The sequence below is a fragment of the Trachemys scripta genome, chromosome 4, assembly GCF_013100865.1.
Source record: "Trachemys scripta elegans isolate TJP31775 chromosome 4, CAS_Tse_1.0, whole genome shotgun sequence".
NCBI classification, from domain to species: Eukaryota; Metazoa; Chordata; order Testudines; family Emydidae; genus Trachemys; species Trachemys scripta.
Window position 1 is genome coordinate 141,074,731 of NC_048301.1, and position 11,920 is coordinate 141,086,650.

General features: G+C 56.5%; 1 protein-coding gene across 2 annotated transcripts; it reads left to right on the top strand.

The window, feature by feature from the left end:
• Positions 1 to 1,207: 1,207 nt before the first annotated feature.
• Positions 1,208 to 10,620, top strand: TRIM72 (tripartite motif containing 72). 2 transcript variants are annotated; one of them, XM_034768217.1, is made up of 7 exons: positions 1,208 to 1,536; positions 3,467 to 3,860; positions 4,068 to 4,163; positions 4,580 to 4,810; positions 6,686 to 6,708; positions 8,193 to 8,311; positions 9,160 to 10,620. In XM_034768217.1, the coding sequence occupies exons 1-7, from the start codon at positions 1,214 to 1,216 to the stop codon at positions 9,729 to 9,731; spliced, it is 1,758 nt and encodes a 585-aa protein (XP_034624108.1). In that variant the 5' UTR covers positions 1,208 to 1,213; the 3' UTR covers positions 9,732 to 10,620. The 2 variants fall into 2 exon arrangements, with proteins under 2 accessions (XP_034624108.1, XP_034624109.1); XM_034768218.1 differs by having other exon boundaries at positions 1,400 to 1,495.
• The last annotated feature ends 1,300 nt before the right edge of the window (positions 10,621 to 11,920 follow it).

Sequence of the window (11,920 nt, forward strand, 5' to 3'; positions counted from 1 at the left end):
TAATGCCTTATCTAGTCCACATGTTGTATAGCACTGCTGCCAGGCCTCACCCCAGAGGTGGCTGCATTTTGACACTGGATGAGCAATCTCTCAATATCCAGACTGCAAAGTGCTGTGGTGAAACTCATTAGGGAGGATTTTATATTAGCAAACAGGGTAACAAACCCCAGTTCATTCTCTCTCTTCTCCTCAGACGTGCGTTTTGTTCACAGGCACTGAGAACAGCTGAGCCAGCGGGTGACTGCAGTGGGCAGCATTCTGAATCAATTATACGGCACCACTCTAGGTGACTAGCAATACTCAAACGTTAAATCTGGGAGTACCAATCCAGAGAAGATGCAGAAGCTGTGTGAACTCGTCCTGAGCTGGAACAGGGACTGCAGGGTGGCTCTACCAGGCGCTGGAGGACAGCTACAAGCACCATGTGAAGAGTTTTGGGGGAGATAGATGCAGGCTCTCAGAGGGGCTGCATCCAGGCAGCTCAGGACTCCAGTTCTGATCCTTCCCTCCTCACCAGGCTGCACTAGGGCTCCGACAACCCCACCAATTCCTCACCAAGGCCTTGCCCCAACACCTCACTTACTCATGGAGCTCCTGCTTCCCCGATGGCCTCAAATGCACTGGCCTTTGGGGGCAGGGCCCAGGGGAGAGGCGGGGCAGGGACGGGGCCTCAGGGGAACAGGTGGGGCAGGGGGAGGTTCCAGCACTCCTGCTGTAGTGCCTGGTTTTCAGAAATTTGAAAGCACGCAACCCTACACCCAAGTACAGACAGCTCCATTCACCCCCACCGCTCCCACGCTGATCTCCGTGTGTCCACCAAAGCTCACACACCAGGCACGGTCATCAGCTGCCATGACTCTCTGCAATATCTTGGCTGGGGAATCCGATCGTGGCAGCTGGCTGGGCCGAGCTGGGCAGCTAGATCCTCCCCACCCCAAATCACAGTTGATCCGTGCCCCCAGAGTCCGACAGCATGAGGGTCCCCAGGTGACTGGAACAGCAGTGCAGGGTGCTCCCCCATAGGGGGATCTCATAGCCCCTGGTTCCCCGGGGGAAGGGAATGGGATGGGGAATGGAACCCAGGCATCCTGGATGACAATGCTACACACCCAGACCCTGGGGTGCAGGGGAAGTCCGGGATGCAGAATGGGACCCAGGCATCCGGGAGGGCAGTGCAGGTCACTCGCCCTTATCAGAGAGACTGTGCTGGGGAATGAGAGCCATGTCTCCCCATGCCAACAGCTGCCTGAGCAAGTCGCCTGTCACCCTTCCCTCCCCCTCCTGCTCTGCAGACAAAAAACTGGACAGTGTCCTGTGCTTCCCAGAACCGCAGCGCGTTATTGATCTATATATAGAGGCAGGGAGGGGCCGTGGAGCAGTCGCACTGAGCCTGAGCCCATCCCAGCAGTCAGCTGCTCCTCGGTGCCCATCCGATCTCTGCACCTCATCGCCCTCCAGCCGGACCCTGCTCCCCAATCCGTCTCCTCCGATCTCAGTAAGATGCTGCTTCTTTCTCTCCCGCCTGGAGCGGTGGCTGTGGGTATATTTCGTTGCCCCTTGGGCTGTATGCAGCCTATTGCGACCGGGGTGCGGGGTCCAGGCTTGGAGGGTGGTTGGGCAAACTTGAAGGGAGGCATCGTCTTTCTGAACGGCGAAGAACGGGGCAGGCTGCGTGGGCAAGGTCAAAGGATCTGACGGGGACATGGGCTCGGCCGCTGCCCTCTAGGACGGCACCAGGGGTTAGCTGGTGCAAGCTGGAGTTAGTTAGCTCTGGGCAGGGATCAGAAATACTCAGAGTGAGGCCTCTGTCTGTGTCAGTCAGTCTGCGTCCCTCTGTCATGAGTCTGTCTCCATTTCTCATGTCTTTTTTTCTCCTCTCTCCTGCGTGTCATTTTAACCCCCTAGTGCTGACATTGAGCCTCAATGGTAGCAGCGGGACAGCTTGTATGCGGGAAGAGTACGTGGCAGGGAAAGGGGGGGGCAGAGAAGGGAGCTGGCTGTGGGGGGGCTGGTTTGGGTTAAATAATCTCTCTAGGCAGAGGCTAAAAATGTTCCTCGGTGTCTCTCTCTCTGTTCGTATCTGTTCTCTTCTGTTTGTGCGTCTGTCTCTCTCCCTCCATCCCTCTCCCTTTCCCCCCGGCCCAACTCTGTGTCCGACGCATGGAGAAGCCATCCAGGCCCCCTTTGCTGCATGTCAGGCCCCTCCGGAATGGGTCTCACCCATCTCTACCTATTGGGGATCAGTCTATTCCCTCCCTTCTGCTTTCACCCCCTCCCAGCGCCCCTCTAGCCCCTTATTCCCAGCTGCAATGTGCACAAGTGGGGCAGGACATGGGGAAAGCCAGGCTGGCTTAACCCCCTCATCCCACTCGGGAAATGGCCTTTATTGGTCCTCAGACGTGGTCCTGACATTGGCATGCAGCATAGTCTGGGGAGGGTTCAGCCCTGCAGACCGCTCCCCATCATGCAGGGGGGAGGGATAGCTCAGTGGTTTGAGCATTGGCCTGCTAAACCGAGGGTTGTGAGTTCAATCCTTGAGGGGGCCATTTAGGGATCTGGGGCAAAAATCTGTCTGGGGCTTGGTCCTGCTTTGAACAGGGCGTTGGACTAGATGACCTCCTGAGGTCCCTTTCAACCCTGATATTCTATGATAGCAAAAGCACAGCATAGCATGAAATTCATAGATTCCAGATGGGACCATTATGATCATCGAATCTGAACCCCTGGATAACACAGGCCCATCTGTAACCCACACATGCTGCAGATTAAGCCAAATACTTCTTGTCCTACCTGCACCACAGTACAACGACTGCAACACAATGCACCTCACGGCACCAAAACACCATGCAACGCAATGCCAATCGATGCACGTGGAATTCACTGCGATCAATACTTTGTGCTTAACGAGACTACAGGGCAATGCCAGGTCACGCCCGGCACACTGCAGCAGAGGGAACAGAACGCAATACGTATTCGCTGTCAAACAGCACACAACTGCAAAGCCATAAATCCTGTGCAATTCACTGCAATGCCTGGGTGCAGTGGAATACACTGTAGCACAATAGCATCGAGACAAAAAAGCAGAGCTGTGCAACACAGTCAGACACAACTCCCAGGGAGAGGCCGTGATCCACAGATGGAGACTCTGCCGGCCCCAGAGCTCGGCTCCCATTGCCATGTCCGTTCCAAGCCAGCTATTTATAGGTATTTGTCACCTTGCAGCCATGGGCCGAGCAGATCCCACGCAGGGTTAACATTCTTCCAGTAGGTCAGGCTGCAGAAGCCAGACACATGAGGAGGCAGCACAGGGGGAAGGGAAATGACTCATTTATCCCAAGCAGGGCTGGGGAGGGCAGGGAATGGGACTTGGTGCCGTTCCCCTCTAGGGGGCTTTGGCTCCAGGACTGGCTGGCTCAGGGGGTGGGAATGGGGGTACATGAGTCACCTTCTGTCCCCTCTCTGCCAGCCCACCCCACCGCCCAGCCATGTCGAACTCCAAGCAGCGCCTGATGCAGGGCATGCACCAGGACCTGAGCTGCCCCAGCTGCTTGAAGCTGTTCAAGGCCCCCGTGACGGCTGAGTGCGGCCACACCTTCTGCCTGGAGTGCCTGTCCCGGGCCGCAGCCTGCCCCACCTGCCAGGCCCCCACCAAGGTGGAGCAGCTGCACATCAACCAGCAGATGGAGCACCTGGTGCAATGCTTCCGGCAGGTGCCCCACGACCACTGCGAGGAGCACATGGACCCCCTGAGCGTCTACTGCGAGCAGGACCAGCAGGTCATCTGCGGGGTGTGCGCCTCGCTGGGCAAGCACAAGGGCCACAACATCATCACGGCCGCCGAGGCCCACCAGAAGATGAAGGTAACAGACCCATGGGCCCATCTAACCCGGTATCCTGCCCTCTTGTCCCCCCCATGGATCAGACCCATGGGCCCATCTAGCCCGGTATCCTGTCCGCTTGGTCCCCCCATGGATCAGACCCATGGGCCCATCTAGCCCGGTATCCCGCCCCCTCCCTGCCACCTTGGATCAGACCACTCGATTCATCTTTTTCTCTTGCTCTCTCAGAAACAACTTCCCCAGCAGCAAATTCAACTGCAGGAGGCACAAGTGCGTAAGGAGAAAATGATCACTCTGCTGAACAGACAGATAGCAGAGGTGGAGGTGAGAGAGCAGGGGCTGTGTGTGTGTGTGTGTGTGTGTGTGTGTGTGTGTACACACGTGTTGAGGACATTCGGATGTGTGCTGTGGAAGGGGATCTGTGATGGTGATTGAAACAGTGGGTGAAGTCACTGTTAGTTCACAGGGATCCCACTGGCCTATGAATGTCAGACAAGCAACGCCCAATACTTAAGTCCTCACTAGAGACCCTACAATACAAAGCAGTGTGTGCATCCTCCATATTCATGAAGACAAATGTGGGGAGGAGGTTGCTGGGGGGCTCCCACCCCAGGGATTGGAGCAGATCAGGGAGGGGAGGTGCTACTGGGGGTAATTACAGGGGGCTCTGACCCCAGGAGGGATCGGGGAAATGGGGGGGAGTGGCAAGGCAGTGACCGTCCCTCCCTCCCTGGCTGCAGGACACGGTGGTGCGATTCAAGCAGCAGGTGTCGGAGCAGCTGGGGGTGATGCGCGCCTTCCTGGAGGTGCTGGAGGCCTCGCTGGGCAGGGAGGCAGAGCGGGTGCAGCAGCAGGCCACGGCCGTGCTGCGGGATGAGCACAAGACCATGGGCCACTACCTAGACCAGCTCAAGCAGATGGAGGCCGTGCTGGGTGAGGTGCAGGAGGAGAGCCAGACCGAGTTCCTGAGGGTGAGGAGAGACCCCTTCCCCCACCCTGCCTCTGTCTGTCTGGGACTCTGCCCCTTCGTCTGTCTGTGACTCCATCCCTGGTGTCTGTCAGTCTGTGACCCCCTGACCCCTGTCTCTGGCTGTCTCTGTGACCCCACCCCTGCCTTCCTCTGTCTGTCTGTGACCCCACCTCCTGTGTCTCTGTCTCTGTGATCCCACCCTTCCCTCTATTTGTCTATGACCCTGCCCCCTGTGTCTGTCTGTCTGTCTGTGACCCCGCCCCCAATGTCTGTCTGTGACCCCATCCTCTGTGTCTGTGTCTCTGGGCTGGTCTACACTGGGGGTGGGGAGGGGGAATCAATCTAAGATACACAACTTCAGCTACAAGAATAGTGTAGCTGAAGTCGACGTATCTTAGATCGACTTACCTCGCGTCCTCGCAGCGCGGGATCGACGGCCACGGCTCCCCCGTTAACTCCGCTTCCGCCTCTCACCCTGGTGTAGTTCCAGAGTCGACGGGGAGTGCGTTTGGGGATCCATTTATAGCGGCTAGACGAGACGCGGTAAATTGATCCCTGATAGATCGATTACTACCCACCGATCCGGCGGGTAGTGAAGACGTACCCTCTATTTGTCTATGACCCTGCCCCCTATGTCTATCTGTCTGTGACCATCTGACTAAGGTGGAAGAAGGAAAAAGCCCCACAAGGGAGGTGGGTGACCGCTGGCACCCTAGTCTCACATCCCAGCTGGTGTTCAGGATTTAGCCAGCAGAGGTGACAATGTCATCTGGGTCCCTCTGTCTGGCCAGAACATCCCTCAGGATCAGGACAAGATGGTGATACAGTGGACCCCTGGGTCCCAGCAGATGACGTAGGTGGCAACCATGATGGGGAAACTTGGTCCTTCCTTCTAGGCCACCCATCCCCTGTTTTGCAACCACCACTACCCCACCAAACAGGAGTGGTGGGTGGACAGCTACTCCCTTCATTATTCTGGCCTCCAGTTAGACCTAATTTCCAAGCCACCAATTTTGGTTCATTGATTTCCAGTTCCTTTCTCCTCTTGTTTACCCCCCCTTGGGGGCATGGTCAGCAGAATTGAATGCAATCTGTCTTTTGTGTTTTCTAAACTATTTTCTATCCCCCTTTGCGCTGGACTACTGTTATTCGGGCTTGGTCCACACTAGCAACTTATGTGGGTGTAACTGTGTCCCTCAGCAGTGTGGAAAATCCACAGCCTGAGCCACGCAGTTATACCGCGCAAACTCCCTGATGTAGACAGCGCTCTGCTGACGGGAGAGCTTCTCCCACCGAGATAGCTACACCACTCGGGGGTGGGGGGAAGGGGATTGCCTACGCAGGGATGCAGAATGGGTAGATAGCGTCGGCATTCAAGCACTACAGCGGCGGAGCCTTTTAAGTGTAGACAAGCCCTTAGAGTCCAGGGCTCTGCACCACACTCCTTGTGTCTGTCTGTGACCCTGTCCTCCCCCCAACATCCCTTTGTCTATCTGTCTGTCTGTGACCTCTCCCAACATCTGTGTCTATCTGCCACCCCAACCCCAACATCCCTGTGTCTGTCTGTCTTTTGTGACCCCAAACATCCCTGTGTCTCTGTCCCCTTTAGGTACGTACCAGGTCCCTGTGTCCATTCCCCTCCCCAACACACGCACGCTCCTCTGGGTCTGGGTGTGACCCCCACCCACAAATGCACTTCCCCCACCCCGGCTCTCTGTGTCTGTCAGACCCACCCCTGACTCTGTCTGTCTTTTTAACGTCATGCTCTCGCCTCTGTGGTTCACGGGGGCTGGGTTAGAGGTGGGCTGGGTGGGCTGGGAATGGGGAGATGCTGTGGGCCAGGTGCTAATCTTCACCCTCGTCTTCCTCTCCACAGAAATACTGCCTGGTGGCCAGCAGGTGAGCACTCCCACTCCTCTGCCGCTCTCCTTCAGCTCCCCCACGACCCAGCCCCCCAGTCCGCCCCATAGGGCTGGAGACATCAGACCGGAAGGGCCCGACTGGGTCACCGAGTCCAGTCGCTGCTCTCGCAGCCCCTCCTTCCCCCTTGTCAGCTCAGCCCGGTCCAAAATGGATCAAGCTCCATCCTCAAACCCGCTCAGTTCCTGGCCCGCACTGCTGCTGCTGGGAGGTTGATCCAGACCCTCCCTTCTCTGATGGCTAGAAACCTTCTCCTCCTGTCCAGCCTCCCTTGCTTCCTGCCCGGTTTGTCCCCACCTCCTCTGGTTCCAGCATCGCTTACAGCTCTGCTCCCTACCCCGATGTGTCAGTAGGGAGCGATCAGACCCCCTCAGCCAGTGTTTCGCCAGGCTAACCCGGCCAAGCACATCTGGTTTCCTCTCCTCCAATTGGCCCTGCAGGCCCCCGATTGCCCATGGCTGCACCTGGTCCACTCTGGCTTCATCTTGCTTGAACATGGGTGCCCAGAACTGGAAACCACATTCTAGACACGCTTGCCCACAACTGTCTCCTTGGGAGCCTCTGCCCCAGGCCTCGCTCGCTCACCAACTTCCTCTCACAAGCGTGTGCTCTGGCTCGCTCTTCTCACACCCCCCTCTGCCCTTGCACACGCACCCCTGACCATACTCAGGCCTTCTTGCACACTCACCCTTTTCACTGCCTTCATTTTGCACACTAGCTCATCTCTTGCCCCCTACAGTGTCAGTATTCCTGGCACACTCCTTCCCGCCACATGTTCCCCCTCCCTACCGTGCCTTACATTAGGGTAACACCTCCATGTTCCAACCAATATCGGGGCCCCATTATGCCGGGCGCTGTGCAGACCTCACTTGAGATGGAGGCCCCCACTGTGCCAGGTGCTACATGACCCCCCAACCAACATCAGGGGACCCATTGTGTCAGGTGCTGCACAGACTTCCCCCTCCCACCGCCAACCAAGATTGGGGGCCCTGATTATGGCAGGTGCTGCTCAGACACTCAGTGAGCTCACATTCTAGGCAAAGAAGGGATTATTAGCTCCATTTTACAGATGGGAAAACTGAGGCCCAGAGCGATTCAGTGACTTGCATGAGTGGGTTTGTGGCAGCACTAGGAATTGAACCCAAGTGTCCTGAGATCCAGGCCAGTGTCTTAACCATGAGGCCAGCCTGCCTCTCCTATTGTACAAATCTAGAGTGAACTCTCTTACTGTGTGTTCCACCCAGGTCTGCTCACACCCCTCCCCTTGCACACGAGCCTCGCACACTCAGGTCTCGGGAAGACAACATTCCCTGCTGGATGAATGGATCCAAGAACTGAGTCACACAGTCTTGACCTCCGCATCGCCCCTTATCCTCTCCTTCTGACCTCCCTACACCCCCCCATCCCCACTGGTTCCCCTCCCTGGGCACATGGCCCCCTGACTGGCTCTTCCTTCCCCACAGGCTGCAGAAGATCCTGGGAGAGTCCCCGCCAGTCGCCCGGATGGACATCCAGCTTCCAATCATCACAGATGACTTCAAGTTCCAGGTGTGGAGGAAGATGTTCCGTGCACTGATGCCAGGTAGGGCAGCTGCAGGAGACGGATCAGTAGGGCTGCTCTGTCATTGCTGGCCCCACTGTCCCAGTGCAGCGCTAGGGGGCGCTGTGCTGCAGAGAGCAGGTCGGTGGCTCAGTAGGGGGCGCTCTCCCCTCCCAGTCAGCGCTGGCCCCAGGGCCCCAGCGCAGTGCATGGGGGAGCTCTGTTGCATTTCAAATGAGATTCATACCAACACTCTGGCCATTCGTGGTTTTTAAATATCCCTGGCATTTTTCCAAGAGTCAGTGAGTTAACCACAATGTCCTGGCAAAATCCCAGCTGTGGTGACTCCATTCCAGTCTCTACATTCTACCTTCGCTTTCAATGCAGGATTGCAGCACGACTGCTAAACAAACCCTGCGCCCCACCCCAGAGGTAGCTGCATCTCAGCACCAGGCGAGGGATCCCTGTATAAATAGTCCTCCTGCCCCAGAAGTGGCTGCATCTCCGCAGCGGGCGAGGGATCCCTGTATATATCCAAGGATATATTCTATTCTCCTTTACCCTGCACGGCAATCACCAGTTGTGCCGGGTGCTAAACAGACCCTGAGTGAAGTGATCAGCTCAACAGACCCGTGGCAGAGCTGGGAATAGAACCCAGGAGTCCTGGGCCCAGTGCAGTACTCTACTCATTAGGCCCCAGTGTGCTGGGCACCCTCTGGCCCCCACCCGAGATCCTGGCCTCCCTTGAAGGGGACGGTTGGGGTGCTGCGTGGGAAAGAAGAGTTAGGAAAAATGGGGAAGGTGGGAGGTGACCAGGGGTGGAATTTTGGGCTAACTTTCCAGGATTCCACATGATGCCCCATTCCTTTCTCCCCCTCCCCTCCCACCAGCTCTGGAGAACCTGACCTTTGACCCAGACACGGCCCACCCCAACCTGGTGGTGTCGGAGGACGGCAAGCGGGTGGAGTGCGTAGAGCACAAGCAGCCGGTGAGCTCGGACGACCCGGGCCGCTTCGACAAGTCCAACTGCGTGGTGAGCCGCCAGAGCTTCTCCAGCGGCGAGCACTACTGGGAGGTGACGGTGGGCGACAAGCCGCGCTGGGCGCTGGGCGTTATCTCGGCCGAGGCGGGGCGAAAGGGTCGGCTCCAGGCTCTGCCCTCCAACGGCTTCTGGCTGGTGGGCTGCAAGGAAGGCAAGAACTACGAGGCCCATGTGGAGCATAAGGAGCCGCGGCTGCTGCGGGTGGAGACCAAGCCCAGCCGGATCGGGCTGTATCTCAGCTTCGAGGATGGGATGCTGGGGTTCTACGATGCCAGCGACGAGGACAACCTGGTGCCGCTCTTTGCCTTCCACTCACGCCTCACCACCACTGTCTACCCCTTCTTCGACGTCTGCTGGCACGACAAGGGCAAGAACAGCCAGCCGCTGGTCATCTACACGCCGGAGCCGGAGGCCTCCTAATGGTGCCCCGCAGAGGCAGAGGTGCCGTAGCCACGCCCAACCTCGCCCCACGGAGCTGTAAGTGCTATAACCATGTTGCCAAAGGCGCTGTAGACTCGCTCAGCCATGCTCTATGCTGCCAGATGTGCCCCAGCCATGCCCAACCTTGACCCAAGATGCCAGAGCGGAAGGTGCCACAACCACGCCCAACCATACCCCACGTCACCAGAAGAGCCATGACCATGCCCAGCCGGCCCTACGTCACCAGCTGTGCCATAACCTCACCCCACATCCTCACGGCCATACCCAACCATGCCACATCGCCAAGTGAGTCACAGGCACTCCCAACCATGTCACCTGGGCTGGCGGTGCTGAAACCACGCCAAGCCACACCCCACATCCCCAGAGAAGCCGTGCCCTGCCATGCCTCGCTATGCCTGACATCACAAGACCAGGAGGTGCCTCAACCATGGCCAGCGTCGCTGGAAGTTCCATAACTATGTTGTCAGATGCTCTGTAACCACAGCTAACCACATCCTACATCGCCAGTAGCTCCGTAACGATGCCTTGTCATGCTACCATCAACAGAAGAGCCATTATCATGGCCCCCCATCACCAGAGGTTCATGCCCCCATTACCAAAGGCATCTCAATCCTGCCCAAGCATGTGTCCATTACCAGAGACTCCCTGGCCATGCCCACATAGCTGGAAGTACCACAGCCACACCCCATGCCATCACTGCTCCTCCACACATTCGGATCCCATGTAGCCCAACTCCAAGCTCCCTGGGACGGGCAGTGACCCGACGTGGTTCCAAGCCTCCGGGATCTGTACAGCCACTGCTGGGCTCTGAGCATGTTCGCATCCACCCAGATACAGTCTCCAATAAAACATGGTCATGTCCACTCTGCCTCCTGTGTGCACGTGTGTGTCTGGGCTTCTATCTGCCGTACGGCCCCCAATCAGTCTGTGAGGGATCAGCTACGGCTTTATATGGGCCCGGACACCTTATTTACTGGGCACTGTACCAGCATTAGTGGATTTATCTTTCTGGCACACACCCATGTGAGTGCATTACAGGCATCTCGTCATTATTGCTTGTTATGGTAGCAGTTGGAGGTTGCAACTAAGATCAGGGCCCCATTGTGCCTGGCACTGTGCAGATCCCGACCGAGATCAGGGCCCCGTTGTGCCTGGCGCTGTGCAGACCCCGACCGGGATCAGGGCCCCATTGTGCCTGGCACTGTGCAGACCCCGACCGGGATCAGGGCCCCCAGTGGGTCAGATGTTGCACAGAGCCACAGTGAGAGTCAGTCCCTGCCCTGAAGAGCTTACGGACTGAACAAACAAAGGGTATGAGGGGAAACAGAGAATTATTATGAGGGATCATCACCCACAGCCGATCAAGGAGAGGTGGGATACTGGCCTAGATGGGCCATGAGTCTGGTCCAGGGTAGCAGGGAGATGAGTAAGTGTGAATGGGCGGGGGGGGGGGGGGGGGGTGTCAATTTTTTGAATTTGCCAAAGTGCCAGTTAGATTTCATCTGAAAATCTAACAAACTAGATTTTCCTATTGGAGAAACATAGCCAGTTTGGGGCTGGAATTTAATTCAGCTGGAATTTAATTTACTGCATCCCGGGAGTGCTGGCTTTCTGATTTTAAAGTTGGGTCCTTCTCAGATCTAGTTTAACCTCGGTCAGAATGTCTCAAATGAGGACACTGGGTTATTCTTAACCAGCCAACCAGTATATTAATTCACCATGAATGACCCAGATCTATAATCAACAGTTATCAGTTCTTCAGTATTTTGAACACACTTACCGCACCTAAAGTAATTCTCCAAGGAGTAAAGTTACGTCTCACAGGCTGCACCTTGAGGAATCTGGTCTTTGCTGTTTCTCATGTTGGCTTTGAAAGGAACTTGTTTAAAGCATCAAAAGCAGGCGCTTAAACATTTTCTGTGAGATTCTCTTAGTTCAATTGACTTGGGTGTTCCAAGGAGGAACATCCACGTAGCATTACTTAGAAGCCAAAATGCAGTTCCTCGAGGTCTCACTAGAGAGAGTGCAGCCGCAACAAGAGAACTAGCAATTACACTCGCTACACAGATGGGAGGGATTAATCCACACACACACATTCCCGAGAGGCAGTAGCTACCTAGTGCTTTCTACACTGGGGGTTAGGTCAATTTAACTACATGGCTCAGGGA

Excerpts from the sequence above, each read along its gene's own strand:
- TRIM72 (XM_034768217.1), top strand. The coding sequence starts at position 1,214 with ATGAGAGCCATGTCTCCCCATGCCAACAGCTGCCTGAGCAAGTCGCCT. Across the intron at positions 3,861-4,067 it reads AGGCCCACCAGAAGATGAAG|AAACAACTTCCCCAGCAGCA; the intron begins GTAACAGACCCA and ends TTGCTCTCTCAG. Across the intron at positions 8,312-9,159 it reads GTTCCGTGCACTGATGCCAG|CTCTGGAGAACCTGACCTTT; the intron begins GTAGGGCAGCTG and ends CCCTCCCACCAG.